Source organism: Strix uralensis, chromosome 2 (genome assembly GCF_047716275.1).
Source record: "Strix uralensis isolate ZFMK-TIS-50842 chromosome 2, bStrUra1, whole genome shotgun sequence".
In the NCBI taxonomy this organism is placed as follows: domain Eukaryota; kingdom Metazoa; phylum Chordata; class Aves; order Strigiformes; family Strigidae; genus Strix; species Strix uralensis.
Window position 1 is genome coordinate 134895795 of NC_133973.1, and position 18904 is coordinate 134914698.

Below are 18904 nucleotides of genomic sequence, written 5' to 3' on the forward strand. Positions count from 1 at the left end.
CCAAGTCTGTGTTGCAGTTCTCAGTCCTTTACTTCAGCAAGCGGCTGGCAACTCTCAGCAGACATCCCTTGAGTTTTTAGCACTCTCTTCTATAACAAAAAAAAAAGTCCAGTGAAGCCATTTTCATCATTTACCTGGATCTAAGAATAAAAAGGCAGAATATTTGCAGAGTGTGTGTGTAAGACAGAATTAGTCTGACACATCCTAAATTTAGGAACCCAGCTTTAGATTGCCAAGAGCTTAGTCCTGCTGCGGCTTTTCCGTTTCATCTCTCTGCGTGGTCGTGGTTTTGCCATGAGGCAACAGCAACAAATTACATTTGGGTTCCCCTGCCCCAATATTAAAATGAAAGTCTAGTACTAAACTTTTTCCACTTTCATTTGATTTGAAGTTGACTTGTGATTTATTTTTTTTTTTTAATATATAATTGTGTATATGAACAGTTTTCTTTACCAGCCCTATACTCTTGGAATGGTTTTGAGTGGTCCTGCCCTGCTTAGCACACTGGGATATGGTTTGGTTTCAAGGTACGCAAAAATTATAACCCCTCTTCGTTGAATATTCATTAGGAATGCCTGTCTAATTAGTGATGATTTAATAGTGTTGTGAACTATTGACGCTGCTGAATAAACTAGGAATTTAGCATGATACGCAACAAGGCATTCTACAAGGATGTCCTTCCTAGCCCCTTTATGTACATATGTATAAATATTTATGTAAATGTATGCATGTTTTTGTTAGGGATAGAGAGTAACAAAGGAGGGTACAGAGTGATGCTCTAATTTTTGCACTGGGGTTTGGAGAATCTTTGCATGGTGAGATTTCGGGACAGCTAAGGAGTACTGAAACGCTGTATCATAGTTTAGGAAAGAAAGCACATACAATTCCAAATCACTGTTCATAGTTAAAACAGCCTTTGGATTTTTTTTTTTTTTCTGTTGTATATCTTAGTTGTTGGAGTCTGGTTTTTCTATTGTTTTTCATATTAAACCGCAAACTACTGGTTAAATATCCTGGGAGATGGGCACAGTTAACCTCCAGGGCAGCTGGCCTATACACAGCAAATCTCAGTACTCTCATGCTCAGTCTGAGCAGTAGGAAGCTCCAGAAAGGAGAATTTGTGTTGTGTTGGTGCAGAGCTCCGGGAGCAGACATCTTATGATGCTTCCAGTCAAATCATTGGAGGAAGATTAATTTTGGTCAGGCAGAAATAAACCTGGATGAGCCCCACAGGCAGTGTCTTATGTGGATTGACAAGTTTTATTTTTAATAAAACTTTGGTTTTTAGTAATTGTTTTATGTTTAATAACTTTGGGAAGTGTCTTGTGTGGATCAACAAGTTTTATTTTTAATAAAACTTTGTATTGAAGCTATGTGCAAGTGTTCTGGGAACACACATAATTCAATTTCATTACTTGGAATGTAAAATATTAATTTTTGTACTACCAAAACCAGTTAAATTCTTCAGTTCCTAACTTAGAATTCCATTCTAATACTTCTTGTTTTTTGCTTTTGTTTTGCCTTAATTTAGTCAATTTAAGGCTTGTCTATTTTTTAGTGATCTTTATTTTATATTCTAATGCCTATAAATAGAGCAACTACTTGTTAATCAGCCAGATTTGTACCATTTTTTTTTAAACTACATTATGCCAAAATAAACAATGTCGACATACAGAAGTCAGATCTGACCTTTTTGCTTTATGGACTTTGCTTTTGCAGGCTGTCAGAAATGAGGTGGAAGTAGGGCCTCTGAGCCAATAAATCTTGGCTGCCTGTTGGTTTGTATCTCTGCTTTCTCTTTTCCCTGGCCACCTCTTTTTATGCTCTTTGAAGTTTATTTTTGAGACCTTTACCCTGTGAGCCTCATGGGCTCAAAGGAGACATGCAAATCAGTTCATCATGTAAGGCTTATTTCTGTAAGAAATGTGGCGAAAAACTGGGTGTGAGTACACCAGTAAAGGCAAAGTCCCATGGAGAAAAAAAAAAAAAAATCTCAAAGATACGGATCACTGTAAAAATAGGTAAAAGGGATACAAAGCAGTAAAGCAAGAAGGTGACAGGTAGAAGACTCCCAAAGCATCTTTTTTAGCAGCAGCACATGGCATAACAGTACATGTTTTTCAGAGGGTTTCTGTTCTAGCAGCCTTCCGTGGCTGAGTTATAAGTAAGCGGTTGAATTGTAAAACCAGCTAAAGGATCCCATCCTGTGGGGCTCACAGCGTGGTGGTGTGTAGTCCTTGCTTGTGAAGAGTTTCACCCAGGAGAAGTTTGCTTTAGCAGGCCTCACACTAGTATCAAATGCTGCTGAATGATAACCCAGCAGTTCTAGTTCTCTTCAGCATATGAGCAGGCTACTTCTTTTTTTATTTTAATGACTGAATACAGGGTCTTGGATAAGACTCTTTTCTACAAAAATCATGTTCAGCTGATTTCATTTTGCAATATAGTCTTGAAAGTACCTTGGAAAATTAAAATGAGAAAAGATTTTATTGCAACAAGTAAGAAATTACATGAAAATATTTCCTTCCCGAACTCTTGCAAAAAAGATAGCTGACAACAGTAGCTGTTTAAGACTTGGTTCATCATTTTACTGTGGAAAAAACCCATCTGATTCCCTTCCTTTCTCTTAGAATACAGTCTGCAAAGTGACTTTGGTAATGAGTCGGGGGGCATACTAGTGAGATCTTTGTAGAACTTGTTAACCATCTCTCCTTTCAAACCTAGTAACTGTAAAGTGAAAAACTGAATTTAGTCTTAAAATTGAAAAATGTATTTTGGCATAAATAAAAATTAGGATGCATCCAGAAGAAACCTTATGCTAGAAACAGAACTTCAGAAGATGGTACCTATCAGTGGTGCTCTCCTCAGCAGAGGCTATAAAGGGCATGTTTGTACCAGTTTGTGTATGCAGCTTTCCTGCGGTTTTAGCTCTTTTATTTATTCTCCTATATTACAAATTTCAGAGAAGGGCAACGAAGCTGGTGCAGGGTCTGGAGCACAGGTCTTGTGAGGAGCAGCTGAGGGAACTGGTGGGGGGGTTAGTCTGGAGAAGAGGAGGCTGAGGGGAGACCTCATCGCCCTCTACAGCTTCCTGAAAGGAGGTTGCAGAGAGCTGGGGATGAGTCTCTTTAACCAAGTAATAAGTGATAGGACAAGAGGGAATGGCCTCAAGTTGCACCAGGGCAGGGTCAGACTGGCTCTCAGGAAGTATTTCTTTGCAGAAGGGGTTGTTGGGCGTTGGAATGGGCTGCCCAGGGCAGGGGGGGAGTCCCCATCCCTGGAGGGGTTGAAGAGTCGGGCTGACCCAGCGCTGAGGGATCTGGTGGAGTTGGGAACAGTCAGGGTGAGGTTCATGGTTGGACTGGAGGAGCTTCAAGGGCTTTTCCAACCAAGATGATTCTGTGAAATACATTTATTTAAATTTATTTCAAGTAAAATACTGATAAGTGTTACACAAAATCAAGGACAAATCAAGCTCCACAGGATTCATCCCTGTGTCTATTTTACTACGTGAAGAGGCAGCAGTAATCTCAGATAAAGTAGCAGGGCTTTTTTGCCTAAAATGCCCTTTATGTGTGTGGCTACAGAATTTTATGGTACTTTATTACCGCTCTTTCCAACCAAAATTAACATTCAACAGACTATAGTGGGACAGGATGGGGCAGAGCCTTCTGGAAAGGAAGCGAGGGGTTACTTACCTGCACTCAGGTTTTATTAAAACAATGCTGGTCCTACAGACTTTTAATTTTGGTGTAGGGTACCTCTAGAATAGAGCTGTGGAGACTCTTCTAGGGAGTAGTGTAGCCTTTCTTCCTCTGAAGTATGTATATTGCAAGTAGGAATATGATGAGGTCAATGTAAGAATGAAATCTTCAGCTCCTTTTTTGCAGGTGCCTTCTATGGGAAGAAATCCAATAAAAATCAAACCTTGAAAGGACTGGGTATTTATCTAAAATTAGTTTTGCATGCTGTTGTAATAAAGGTCAGCAAATGGCACTTATGGCTAAAGTGACAGTTTCAATGTTTTAACAGTCCTTTGTATGGCTTAACTGAAAATGTTGGCAGATATTCTCAAAATCCCAATATGCTATTACAAAATAAGTATTTGAATACAAAATTTTAAGTCAAATATTTCAAACATGAAATCTGAAAATACAACTGAAAGGTGCCATGGAAGTCGATATCAACAGTCTTCTGAAAGCTTCATGTCTGCAGATGTTGTATTTTCTAATGTATTACTGCTAGATTTCAGAATTTGATGTCTCAGGATATCCGAGGAAGGATTTCATCCCATATAAAAGCCACAAGTAGTGTACCTGAAAAGAGAAATTACAGAAAGGACCTTTATTTTAAGGTATTTGAGAAGGACACAGTACTGGTATTGAAAATAAACATTATGTTCAAGTATTTGAGTGTCCAATATGTGATCCAGCAGGGATTGCAGAAAAATGAAATTTTCTTTTGAAAGGGCTAGAGGCAGCCAGTACTTTTTGCAAACACAATCTTTTTCACAAAGAAAGCTTCACCAGACCATGCAAGTGATCCTTACAAGTTACTAATCTTTTGTCTCCTTGTATATTTAATGTTTTAATTCTGATCTGTATGAGCCAAGGCAAAGGCAGAGCAGTTTGACCAGGGAAGTCCAACACGTGCACTTTCCTGTCGCTGCATCAGGCCTCCCTTCTTTGTAGCAGGACCTATAAATGACTGAACCAGCAGCTAAAACCTCCATTCCTCAGCCAAGAGGATAAGGCAGAGTTTGCTAGCAGTGCCTGTTTTGATAACCACATCAGTTTTAGGTGCTGCAAATGGGTATAGGATAGTGCGGGTTTGGTTTTTTTTTTTTTAAGATCATTCTAGTTTAGGATTTATTCTGAAGCTGATAAATGGTAAAGTTAGAGGTTGTAGGTTCTTCATGACAATTACAGAATATCTCAAGTTGGAAGGGACCCATAAGGATCATCAAGTCCAAAGGGCACCTAAACACAGCTTATTAAGACCACTTTATTTTCTTCTGGGAAAAAAATCAGTATATTCTGCTTCAGAAATGCAGAGGTTGATAGTGTTCCTCACCCATAGCTTATATTTTATGAAATCTAGATCACAAAAAAATGCTTATTAGAAGGGATTCTCCCTAGTGCAGTCTCCCACTCAGTGCAGGACTACTGCCCGTGGTCAGTGTGGCTTTGTCTAGCTGAGCCCCAAAAACCTCCATGGACAGACTGTAGCACTTCTACAGGTAACTTATCCCACTGTTGCTGCACCTTTCTCCCAAAGGTTTTCCTGGAGTTTAATCTGAACCTCCCACCCCACAACTTGTGGCCTTGCTGTTACATTGTCTGACAATGAGAACAGTTTTGTCACCCCTGTAACTACTCTTCAAATAACAGCTGACTGCTCGTAAAACACCCTTTCACCTCATTTTTGTCAGCCTAAATAAGTCCAGTTCCCTCAACCTCCCCTCGCAGATCAAGTACTCCAGGGCCTTCACTATCTTGGTAGTCCTCCACTGACTGGATTCTGTTTTCTCCACATTGCTCTTGGACTGAGGGACTCCAGGACATGTTCCAGATACCACCTCACGAGCATTGAGTAGAGGGGGCCAATAATGTCCCATAGTCTGCTGGCCACAATTATTTGAATCATGTGGTTTGTCTTACTTGCAGAGAGAACAAACCCACATTCAGGTCGCTGTTGAACACACATATTGAGGAATATCAACTCCAATACCGACACCAGCATACTCTGCATCAACCCATTGATTATTACATTTTGAGGTCAGTGATTTGGCCAATTTCTATTCCATCTCACAGTCTCTTTGTGTGACCCCTACTTCTTTGGACCAAGAATGCTGTGGGAGATGGAGTCAAAAGCCTTACTAAAGTGAAGGTATCTACATCCACTGCTCCCTGCTCGTTCCCATAGACATTAATTTCATCACAGAAGGTCAAGCTGGCTGAGCGTGGATTGCTCTCGCTGAATCTGTGCTGACTGCTCCTGATTACCTCCGTGATTTTCACATGGTTGGAGATGGATTCCAAGACTAGATACTCCACCATATTCCCAGGGCCTGAGGTGAGACCAACTAATTTACAGTTCCCTCACTTCCCTTTCTCCTCCTCCTCTTTAAAAGCAGGCATAGTATTAGCACCTTTCCAAGTGTCGGGAAGCTCCTCCAACTGCTGTAACTTCCTGTAAATGATGGATAACAAGAACACTGGCCAACTCTACCTGCATTTTGAGGTGATGGATTTGCATTCATCCATTGCATTAGCCAATGGATTTGTATTCATCCAGTTTCTCTCTCATTCCTACCCTGTTTCTCCCTCACTATTGCCTCTTTTCCAAAACCTTACTGTTTTACACAGGTTTGGGAGAAAGTTTTGCTTGGGAACACTGGGAAGGGTCGGGGGGAAGAGTACCTCAGCCTTTTCCATGTCACCAATCACTAGGTTGTCTCCCCCATCCACCAGTGGATCTGCATTTTCTCTGGACTTTTTTGGTGATTTTGTGTATGTCCCTAGTCTTAGTTCCAGATGAGCTCTGCCATTCCTGATTTTGTTCCTAAGTACATGTGCAGAGCTTTTATCCTCCTCCTCTGCTGCCTGTCTCTGTTTCTACTTCTTACGTGCTCTCCTTTGTTCATAGGGAAGCTTATCTAGCCAGCAGGGAAAGGCTCTGTGTCAAAATTCCCAGTCTAACTACACGACAGATGTTCCTGCACATCAAAATGTGTTACTGAGCTCTCAGTAAGCTTTTTTGAAAAATCTTTCCATGGGATACTTCTCCCATTTCTGGCAGTGTCCAAGGGAATTACTACTGACCTAGCAATTCCCTAAGTAAGCAGAATTTTGTTCTCTTGAAGTCCAAAGGCTGAACAGCTCTGCTATTTACCTTCCCAGTCTTCCTCTGAACCCTGAACTCTCGTGAGGACTACAAGTGGCCACATTTACCACCTGTTCTTCTCTGTTTGTAAGCAGCTCAAGTACAGGATTACCACTCACTGGCCCTTTAGAATTTGAATTAGACTTGATCAGTGACAGCTTTCTAGGAACTTCTTGGATGGCATTCACTCACTGCATAAGAGTTTTGCTCTGTCAGGTGATGTCTGCATAGTTGAAAACCCCTAGGAGGACCAGGGTCTGGGAGTACGAGACTTCTGCTAGCTGTTTGTCGAAACCCTCCTTTGCTACCAAGTCCCTGAGATGCTGATCACTTCACTGCAAATGGACTTGCAATTCTTGTTTCTTTGCTAAGCTGCATGTACTAAACTTGATGGAAACCTCTGAATACCCTCCTCTGAGCAGAAAGGTGAAAGTTTCACCTATAGCCTTCTTCCTTGCTTACCTCCTCTGTTTCTGTCTACTGCTAAGCAACTTTTGTGGCATTTATTTTCTATCCTGATGGTGAAAAACCTTTTTCTTCTAAGGAACATTATTAATCTTTCTGGTAAAACTGATCGAAAGAAGTGGGCATTGATTCTATTTATAGTGTTAGAAAGCTAGCAGGGTGCTAAGCTGGCACCTGTCCAGGAAAGAGCATCTGATTTTATTGCTCTCACTATCTTGTCACCAACTCTTCCATTCACAGCTGCCATCTCCCTGGTACTGAAAGAGCAGCATTAGCTTGCTCCCCATCATTACTAATGGTTTAATCATGCCTGGACAACTAACATGAATTCCTCTGGCAGTAAAACAGAAACTATCTTTGTTCCACTGGTACTTACTGTTTCCATATTCACAGTGCAGAATTTAGGCCTGCCTCTGCTAAGCCATAAACACTTGCTGACTTCTATATTTACTACAGGAATTAGCTGTTTTAATGCTGCTGGAGAATCACCTTCACCAAAACATCAGTGAAGCCATTTTGAAAAACAAGTTCTTAACTACAGTTCCAAGATTATATTCATGAAAGACCATAAACCACTAGTAGATTTGTTTATCCTGAAAGAAAATTTCCACTTCCTCCTCCTCTTCTGAGAGTGATAATCAATCTTCCTCTTGTTCTAAGTGTCCTTTCTAAGAAAATTGTTTTAAAGTTGATGCTTAAGAACTTGCTTGTGTCTTACCAGGGTATCTTATATATTGAATGGTCTGTCTCCTTGTCCTCAGGGGTATTTGCTATGGCCATAAATGTGATCATATCGCACTTTGCACAGGCAATTTGAAGTGTCATGGTATGCCAGTCCATGGTTCTGCATATGGTAGTTATTACAGCAAATCACAAAAAACCCTAACAGACTCCTAAAAGAATTCCCCAAAATAAGAATAAAGTAATTTAAGCATCTAAGATGCTGATGCTGGGAAAAGTGAAGACATCAAATCAGCATATCACTATGAGTCTGCCAGTTTCTAGGAAGTCTGAAACAGTATTTCTGCTGACACCTGGATTCTGAAAGTAATTTTTACAACTAAATCTAAAATATCCCTTCCCTCATCATCTAATTTTATGATTCTGCTTAGAGGTTCTTTTCACAATCATTTTATCACCATCATAACAGGTCATTTTCCTAGACGCCTCATCCTTTGGTTCAATTTTGAAAGAAAAAATTCTATTCCTATTATTTTCTTATTTTCAAAAAGTGTCAGAAAAATTTAATTTCCTGTTAGGTTTGTAGATCTGCGCTCTTGTATTCATCAATTCAGTTTCCAAATATAACTATCTCCTCTATACTTCCACCTCAGACACCTTACATTTATTTACAACTCCTTGTTTATCAGACAAAGTCTATACGTATCCATGAAGCTCCCCTGTTTTGCAATGAGATATTTATATAATCAATACTGTTCACCCTTCAGGTGATCCATAAACCCCAGATCTGTAAGGAAGTGTTTTGCTACAGTAGCACAAAAAGTGATGTGTCCTGATTTTCACATCTTTACAACTGCTTGGTCTGGAGTTCCTTTCCCTCATAAATTAAGAGACAGCATTCAATACATTCTGTATGTATTTTCTAGATGCTAACTAACAATAAACTGCTGGTTATGAATTTTCACAGAAAGGTAACATTACTCCCTAACTGCATTCTAAATTCCTCAAGTCATGGTTCCACCCGTGTTAACACCTGTTGATTTTCTTACTCAATACAAAATCACCTGAAGGCTTTTTCTGCAGAGCAGTTCTGCAGGATGCATCTTGCTAAATAAGTAGAATGTGGTGTTTCTTCTAAAACATGTTCTGCCTCCTGTTTCTTCAGATCACTCGTCAAAATTAACAACAAGCCCAAGTACTTACAACCCAGACAATCTCAACGTGGATATAAGGATGAAATCAGTTAATATACTAGAAAGCTAAACATGAAATCTAAGGAATATCCTATGTTCTGCTAGGACCCAGCTTTGCTGAAGACATTTTATTAGCTACTAACTGGAGCAGTACATGGGGTTTTATTCTACTGTTCAGTCACCCTGTTTGGACATTTAATTTAACAAAATTATACTAAAATGAATTTTAGTTTGATTAAAAATTCTGTCTCCATTTTTGACTAACTGACCTAAATAGAACATGCACAGACATGGATGTAAAGAAAAAGAAGTAATTTGTTACAACTGTAGATTTTTGAGATGTTTCCTCAGTGTGTTTCACTGCTCACCTTTCCCATGCCACTGTTGTACCTTCTAATAGGATTAACAGACATGAAAGAACTCGGGATTAATTGACTGTTTCTTTATATACCCTCTCAGCAGAAAGCTCAAGATTTGTAGGGACTAACTGTAAACAATAAACAGCATGAAGTATCACATGGAGCATTTTCATCTGCACACAACTAGAAGTTAAAAATCAATAGCTTCCAAATTAAAACCATCATTTACATTACAAAAATTCCCTATTCTTAAACTAAGAACAGATTGTTTCCAACAGTGATTGGGGCAAAAACTTAGAATAGGAACTGCAAAGTTTACACACTATGGAGATAAAGATTTTAGATTATAATAGTAATAATTGAGAAAACATATTTTAAGCACTTGTCCTAATACTTGTGGTTTGGGTTTTTTATCATCCCCATGTTCTTGCATACTGTCATAAAGCAAGTCAGGAGCTGCATGCTAGCCAGTATGTTTCTCTTTTTGAACTTAATCGGGCTGATGTTCACTTTCAGGTAGCCTCTTCTCCTTTTTAATATTCTGCTAGACTCTACAAGTGGGCCTTTGGTCAGTGTGAGAATATGCAGCAGAGCTCAAACAGGCTGGATTTTAATATTAAGGCATAAAGTCCCAAAAACAGGCAGCTTCAAAAGGATCACACTCCAGAGTAAACAGGTGTTGGTTTATAACTAACTAGTTAACCCTAACCTAAACACTAACCTTTTTCCATTTAGAATTGTGCTGTTGTGGTTTTTTTGGTAGGTACATTATCTTGCTCAAAGCATCCCAAAAGTACTTAGCCTTTGAACATGACATGTAAACTAAACAATTACATAACCTAATATGGTTGTTTCTTAAAAGAAACTGATCGAAACAGTAGATACTATTTTGTGAATAAAACTGGTGTTTAAAACTCAGTATTAGATGCTCGATTCACAAACCAGAATGCTACAGGTGCTCTACACAGAGCATTAAACAAGTTTAAACCACACAGCCTACATTTGCAAAACAAAACCATGATTCTGAATAACTTCTACGCATACATTACAATTGACTATTTTCTGGATCTTATTTAAAGCAGAAAACAAGCAGAGTATAAAATAAGGAATACCTATTTCCTGATTTTTGAACTATGTACTAAATAACACTTTCTCAAATACATAAAGTATTAAGAACTTACCTAAGGATGGTGCTATCCAATATACTAGCGAGTAACTCAAAAATTTGTCATAGAAACAATTTGCATGTAATGAAAAAGCCAGTGCTGGGTTAAATACTGCTCCTGTGAGATTTCCACCTGCAATAAAATGTAAACAGTATAAAATCAAACCATCTTTCTTAATGTTTATTTTAAATGAATATTGAAATGCAGGTACACGATACTACAAGAAACATGCACTCTGCAATAAAATGCATTAGCAGAAACTGTTTGAACAGGCAACCTCTTCTGAAGTTATTTACCAGATGATACATGTTTAACTGTTTTCTAAAACGTTTTAAAATATCCAAAGCATAGGCCATAACTTCCTTTATCTCTTTCTAGCAAGTACTGTTTGAAGAGATGGGTTTGGCTAATGTTGAATGTGTCTGTCGATAAAACTATAAGCTGCTTTGCTAATAGTCTGTATCATGCCAGAAATTACACAAATATTAGTAAACAAATACTGAGCCTTCATTACATCTCCATGTCACGTGTAACACATATGCAAAATAATGGTAAAAACTGTCAAGCACTACTCTTACTAAACTGGCCTCTATACTTTCTTATTTGGGCACTAATATTACCATATCAATTTAAGAACACTAAGATTATCATATGGTAATAACCTGGGGAAAAGCCTTCATAGTTATTCTATATGTTATTTGAAGAAAATAAAAGCAAACCCCACTCGCCCCACTTGAAAAAGGAAGCTTAAAGAAGCCAAGCATCTTTCCTTGCCTCTGACTTTAGATGTAAATGAAGTTGCTTAAACATTCTCTAAAAAACTAGATCCAAACATATTGCATCATGGGGACTAAACCGTAATTGCACCCGCGGATGAATCTGAAGGTAAGTGTTTTTAATTCTGACCCATGTTGCTCTTCTCATTGCAATCCTGCAGAAAAAGCATTACTCAGCAAAATTATCTGTATTTCTGTACTATTAGTTACTAATTGTCTCACATCTGTTTATCTATTAAACTATTGTTATAAACTATCATATAGTTGTGTCTATTTAGCTGCTAAAAGATTATTCTTGATTTTCTCACCCTTTGTACAAATACCATGCTGCTGTAATCCTCATCTGTTACGAACATGCAATCATTTACCCAAAATTTTAGTAACGCCTTTGTCATTCTTCTCTGTATTTCTCCTATATTCTCTGTATTATTTCTTTTACCGTTATTACAGTTCAGGAAGGTTTTAATCTTTGTTGACCTACTCAGTTTACTCTGGTTTTACACTTGTTCTCAAGAGCAACTCTGATTTCCTGTGCAGTCTGTTATTATGCACGCTGACACATTAACAGCTTCCACTGTTGCCAGGAAGGCCATCTACAATAATTTACTTTGCTTTAATCTGTTTATGAATTCACTGCTTCTGCTTTTATATCCACAAACATACATTTAAGAATAGAATTTAACTCTCAAGCTGCAGTTGCTGTTTCTGAACATTAAACATTAGACAGAGTTTTAAGTGCTGTATTTCTTCAATATTCATTACTAATAACTACTGGAATATCAACCATAGGCCAGAGCCACTATTATAATTATTCAAAAATATTTATTAAACATCTCAGTCTGTGTACCAGAAAAAATAAATGATTTTATGGCAAAAGAAGTGTAACATCTTTGCTGTCGTACACATAAAAACGTAAACAGTTGAAGAAATGTGTGCTTCACACAATGTGTGAGAAAATAATTTTAACTTTTTAAATTACTAAAGGCAAAACCAAAATTAGGAAGAAACTCAGAATTAAAAATATGTATGTCATTTTTACCTTGATACGATAGGCTCAGAAAGTTCTAACCAATTTCATACAATTCTGACTTCATTGTAATATTGTCTTTAAATGAAAAAGCTTTCAAAAGATGTATTTTCTTCTTCCCCTAATTAAGTATTTTCCCAAAGGAAATACCCAGAAATACTCTTTACCTACATGTATATGGTCTGCATCCTTAGCTTCTGAATCATTCCCTTAATACACATTTTTTTTTCCTTCTATTTAGTAGAAGAAACAGAGTGAACGTAGTATTGAAGCTTTTGTGTACAGTATGTACTACTATAAAAATTTGGTCTATGTAAGACTAAATGTAAAAAGAATATCCAAATATTTTTAATTATGAAAGAGTAGGAGAAAAACTAAATGAACAGCTTGTAATTTTGAAAATACTATATAATCTCATGTTATTTGTTGGAGTAAATCAGAGCAAGTTGGAGCAAATTCCTTTTAAGGGGTACACACAACAGTGACCTATCAACATTTATTTTTTCCAACAACTTCCCTTAGTCCATTGTATAAATATAACAGTTTGAGCCCTGTATGTGTATCAATACATTTAGGCAGGTGTAAGTCATAGGGATATGGCTATCCTTCAAAATTTTACCAAACTGGAATAAGAGATACTCCTTCTTACAGTCCCTCTTTAGACAGCCATCATTCCTCTCACAGGATACAGCTTTCAAACTCATAGTAGAACATAATTCATTGCTTGAAATACGATACACTGTGTATGAGATGTATTTTCTAACATCTCTGATTCATTCATAACTATTGATAAACAGAGGTCCTGAAGGCACAATTGATTTGTTTTTTAAAATCAGGGTGTAAAAAGGAATCATTTAGCTTGAATTTTGTAAATTTAATGCACTTTTCTGATTTCCTAGCTAGAACACTGTATCTGCCAAATTAAAATTTGAAAAATCGTTGATCATACAATATTCTCAACTATTTTATATTTTTGTAGGAAAAAGGAAGAATGTTACCAGTTTGCCTCAATTAGCATTGCTTTGCCTAAATTTGTGCTGGTCTCCTAGCCCTTCAGTGCTAGGTGAGGAAGAAAGATCCTCTCCTCTTAAAGAAGCGTTCAAGTTCCTTAATAAACAGTTAACGAAGAGGCGCAGAAGATTTCCTGAGAATGATCCAGCTAAGTTAAGCATCTGCCTGTCTTCAAAGCTGGTAGACGAGAACTTAGTCTGCTGGAGGCCAGTATCTCTAAGACCCAGTTTGGAAGTCACTCTTCCTACTGCGTGTACGAAGTACCGTTTCTCAAACTGGAGGTGGAACAGACATGGCTAAGGCTACACCACGAGACCCACAGGATGAACTGTGGGTCGTATACATGGACCAGACAAAGGTCGTGGCTGCCTACCAGGCCCTTCGCTATTGCTACGGTGACTTGGCACACTGACAGGAGGCTGTGCTGAGTGGCTGTGGGAAGGGGGTCCTGAGCAGCACCCCTCAAAATGGAGGGGGCAGGAGGATGGAGGATATCCCGGGGAACGGCTTGTGTGTAGATGTGGGCAAAGGGAAGGAGGCAGCAAAGGTCTGAGAACCTCTGAGGTGTCCTACATGTACCTACCTACCTTCTGCTGAAAAAGAGATCTGTTACAGCACAAGCCTGTGACATCATCACAGAAAGAAATTAATAGCAGCAGCCTGCTCCCACACTTGTTGTATAACAGCTCAGAGATAGGAATCTTGGGTTTTACGCCACCTTCTGCTTCAAAAGGCTTCAATCCACTTCTCAGGAGTGCACAGTAAACACCCGGCTCATGACTACTGCAGGGGGAGGACAGCACTCCTCACCTTTCGTTTCGAAACTGAGCGTACAGCAAAGTGCAAACCTTAGGAAGCTTGGAGCAGAGCGAACAAGAAAGAATTAGAACTTCCACTAAGTAGGAGGTAAAACTAGGTTCAGGATCTGCTCCCCAGAATGTCTGCTGTAAAAATAACATCTGCTTGATTCTAGATTAAAAGAAATGGAAAGAAAAATGTCCAGGTAGCACAGGGTGTTCTGCACACAATACAGACAAACTGCATGTGAGAGAGGTGCAGTAGGTCTGATGTTTCCTAGAAGTACGTGCAGATCGATTGCACTGGATAGTTGTACCAAGTCCAAGTTTACGACAAGGAAGGGGACTTGGTACACAGCCTTCTCCTGCTAGAAGAAGATATAAGGCCAGCCTGGCCAAGACACTGAGCATGAATTTTCTGTATGAACTAGCGAAGACAAAGGCAACGTGAGACGTATTATTTTACATGTCTATTTGCTAAGCAGGAAAAGAATGTTAAGAATCAGGAATCCATCTTTGTATGCTTGTAGAAGAGGGAGGATGATCTGTGGCTGCACTTCTACTGAGCAATTCAGAAATGCATTTAATGTGCTAAAATGCAATGACACCTTGCCTCTGCCTTCAAAAATTAATTTTAGAAAGCAGTTCAAATTGCTAAGTTAATTCTCAAAATTCTCCATGGACTTCTTTCAATCTTTCAGGTGTTGGTTAATTTCAGCTAAACATAATGAGTAAAGTTTTTTTCATTAATACATCTGAGAATTTGACTGTACTTTATTGTACTACATGCCATTATGTCAGATAGCATAATACAGTTAAATCTTTTGGACAAGATGCTAATGACATTCCAGATATTTGCAGATAAGAGAGCGATCTCCCTCTCTCATAAACAGATTTGATAATTTCCTGGATGACTTCCTCCGTGGTGGGGGCTGTAGCACAAGCAAGGAACTCCGTAACCATCTCTCTCTCACCTCCCAGTACCTCAAACTACAGAATCTCCTCCCCAGTACAACCTACTCCCTGCAGGGCAGCCCTCAAGTCACAAGTGACCTAACTCTGGCACTTCACCGTGGAGAAGAGGGAGCATCAACAGTCAGCAGAAAGAAGTTCACGCTTACTCCCCTCACCTCTTCCTCCCCGCCAGCCCAGAGAGGCTGCGCAGGTGACAGTGTCCCGGCTCTGGGAAGCATGAGGTGACAGTCAGGGGCAAGGACACGGGCACACAGGGCTTTACAGAGACATGAGACTCTTCTGAATGCCATGATACAACAGGCACCTAACATTTTTCTTTAACACTTGGTTTCCTGAGGTATTATTTTATCATTTTTGCATGCATTCTATCAATAACCATTCCTGCTTCTGATTTAAGGATTTAACGCTGTTAAATAAACTGCACTGATAGGAATTATGCATTATTTAAATGCAGAACTTTGTATTACCGGTCTGTAGCCTGCCGTTGCACAATCTGCATTTTTTTCCTGATGCAGTGGTGCTCTTGCAATGCCACTTAGAAATCAGAGCACATTGTATGAAATCTCTCACACTATATAAAGTCAGATTATGAAACAATCCTTCACTGCAAGATTTTATCAGTGTTCTATGAAACTCTTAACCATATTTACTTGTAGATTTGACACAATTTGAAACTCATAACTCATTTCGTTCTTAATCCCACACCTGCCTGGACTCTAACCAGGCAAACTTTACATAAACTCCAAATGAACTTCGCATATGCATGACCAAAGATTTTCCTTGATGCATTTTTTGTAATCTAAGAAAAATAATTTTGCACCTTAACACTTTTCAGAAAATAAATAAAATCCTCCCGTTACAATTTTATTTCAGGAACAGAGAAAAAAACCCAACTAACCTGCATACACGAGCATGGTGATGAGAAGAGCAATCAAATGGACTCTGTATTTGGGATTAACACTTTCCACTCGCAGGATGGTCAGCTGGAAAACGACAGAAAAGAGCAGTTCTATGCAGAACGCCTGCGTCTCTGTAGTCTGCATGGGGTTGCTGCAGCCCTGCGAGAGCGCTCCAAAATGTGGCTCTGCCATCTCCAGGCTCCAGATAAAGTGCATAAAACCCCGGGCAAGCACTGCAGCCACGAACTGAGCGGTGATCTTGAGTCCACCCATCTTGACCGATATCCCACCGCCCCACATCGGCTGCAAGGTACCACAGGGGTTGCAGGTGCTGCCGGTCAGAGTCAAGCCGTGCAGGACGGTGAAGCCGTAGGTGAGTGTGAGGGCAGTATGCGGCTTCGGCTCCACGTTGCCGAGCAGGCAGAGCTCGTTAGTGCAGGCGCAAATCTGGAAGGTGCTGAACATCTCCAAAAGGAAAGTGCAAAGGCGCTGGTGGGCGCGCAGCCGGCGGCGGGTCAACCTCCTGCACAGCCCCACCGTTACCATGATGCCGGCCATCAGCAGGAGCGAGGTCCCGACCCCACCGACAGCCATGGCCGGAGTTTCACAGGCCGAAGGACTCGAAGGAGGGGTTCGCCCTGGTCCAGCCTCACCACCTACGGGGACAAAGAGAGCGGGAAAGGGAGGGAAAATGACCACCCTTTCCCTTCGAGGTAGGAGCCAGCTTCTGTCCCCACCTGCTTGCAGCCTGCGAGTTGTCTGACTCACCCTTCGCTTTGCGGGGAGCAAAGGGCGGGGAAGCCCGGCGTGAGAGGGGTGAGGGCAGGGGGATCCCTCTCTCCCCGTCCGGGAAGGGGTTAGGAGAAGGAAGGCACGGGGGGTGGGGGGAGAAGGGGGCTCTGCTTTCCCTCAGCCTCTCCGCGGTGGGGCGGACAGAGCTCCCCTCAGACCACGGGGGGGGGGGGGGGGGGCGGGCAGGGCGCCGTCCCCCGCTCCCGCCCACGGGGTAACAGGAGACGAGCCAATTCTCGGTGGGGTCGGTAGCGGGACCTCTCCGCGGGCTGGCGAAAGCAGTTCAAGAATAAGCTCCGTCCTCTCGGCAGGGTGAGGCGAGGCGAGGTGACGCCTCCTCCTCCTCCGCCGGCAGCGCGCGCGAGGGGCTGCGGGACCGCGCATGCGCCCGGCTCCCCGCGGGAAGGGTGCGGGGGGGGTGCGCGAGCCCGGCGGGCTGGGGCGCGAGGTGGCGCGGGGCGCTTCCCGCGCGCGGGCGGCGACCCCTGGTGCTGAGGTGAAGGGGCGGGCGGGCGGTCCCTGCCCGCCAGCCGTGAGGCAGAACCGCGGTGGTGCCGGCCGCTGCCCCCAGCCCCAGCCTGGCTGAAGGCTTTTAGAGCCGTTTCCCTCGTTGTCGGGCACCTCGCCGGTGTGTGGGTTAATTCAGTCTTTTCCTCCCACTCGCTTGCTGGGAGAAAGGCGTTTGACGGAGCGCCAGGAGGAGGCAGGTGGTGATTCTTGGGCTTCTCTAGTGGAAGTAACGCTAAAAATAGGCATCGTCCTCATGGTGCAGAAGGATGGCTTTTATAGCAGGCCCCAAATAGCCTCGGGACGGCCCTGAAAAATTAGCATGGCCTCCCTTAGGATAATTTTTTGAGCCTAGTAACCGAGAAGGGTGAGTCCAGTGTGAGGTAACTGACATAAATGCTTCCTGCCCTATTAAGTTGGGGCTGAGTTTTTCTCCAGTTTCTACCTGCAGTGCTGTTTTGCAGTTAACCTGTTCGTAACAAGTTGCACCTCTTGCTATGAGTGTTTTTCTGGTGGGGCGAGAAATAAATGCGTGGGCTCTGTGCGTGGAAATGGTTGTGCCATGCGTCCTTTGATGTACTGCTCCAGTTTTCACTCCGTGGAAGGAATAAATGTGTTCTGTGGTGCTTTTTCCTGCTTTTCATCCTCTTCCATCGCTGACTGGTGCCGCATTTTTAGGAGTGCCAAAATCCTGGGTTTATGAACTGTAAAACTGAAGCGTTGCTGGCAGCGGTTACCACTGTGCTGCAGTTAAATGCACCTGCAAGGAGGAAAAAATGCTGAATATTTCTAGGATCCAGTATTTTTGCCACAAGGTGGCATCAAAGATGACAGTTTATCAGACTTTGCAGGAAGGACTTTTGCCCGATCAAGGTCTGCACAGTGTGTTTCTTGCAAGGAGGCAATACACAAAGACATTGCTTCCAAGCAACAAAAGCAAACCCTTACTTTTAGTTGAAGGTCAGCCTACCATAAAGATTGAAGTTGCAAAACACAGAATTGTTTCTCCAGGTGGGAGTGATGTGACAAGCTCTTCCTCATTTCCAGAAATGTAGGATCATCGAGATATCTGGTCTGAATCAGTTTGGAGATAAAAGAGTGTTTAGAAGGCTCAGCTTCCAAGGGGATCATTTGGCTATGAGAAACGGGGATGTTTGTAACAGCAGGGGAAAAAACCAGCAATTCAACAGTGATAATGTAAAGAGAGGAAAGGAGAAAATGGCAGAGTGGTTAATATTTGGCTTTTATTGTTTGTACAAGATTAGATGTCAAGAAATATGAGTGGGGCAAGGCAGGAGGCATGACTGTGTTAAGTCATTCCCTAAGCCCCAAAGCACCTTTATGAAAACCCTGAATTGAAGCAATTGCTTT

General features: G+C 41.1%; 1 protein-coding gene across 3 annotated transcripts; it reads right to left on the bottom strand.

Annotated features, from left to right (window-relative positions):
• Positions 1-4: 4 nt before the first annotated feature.
• AQP11 (aquaporin 11) lies at positions 5-17130 on the bottom strand. Of its 3 annotated transcripts, XR_012627772.1 has the most exons (4): positions 16234-17128; positions 10765-10881; positions 3699-4316; positions 5-89 (listed from the first exon to the last, which is right to left on the bottom strand). XR_012627772.1 is itself a non-coding variant. In XM_074860434.1 (3 exons), the coding sequence occupies exons 1-3, from the start codon at positions 16826-16828 to the stop codon at positions 4264-4266; spliced, it is 765 nt and encodes a 254-aa protein (XP_074716535.1). In that variant the 5' UTR covers positions 16829-17128; the 3' UTR covers positions 2471-4263. The 3 variants fall into 3 exon arrangements, 2 of the variants coding, with proteins under 2 accessions (XP_074716535.1, XP_074716537.1); XM_074860434.1 differs by lacking the exon at positions 5-89 and having other exon boundaries at positions 2471-4316; XM_074860436.1 differs by lacking the exons at positions 5-89; positions 10765-10881 and having other exon boundaries at positions 2471-4316; positions 16234-17130.
• Between the last annotated feature and the right edge of the window lie 1774 nt (positions 17131-18904).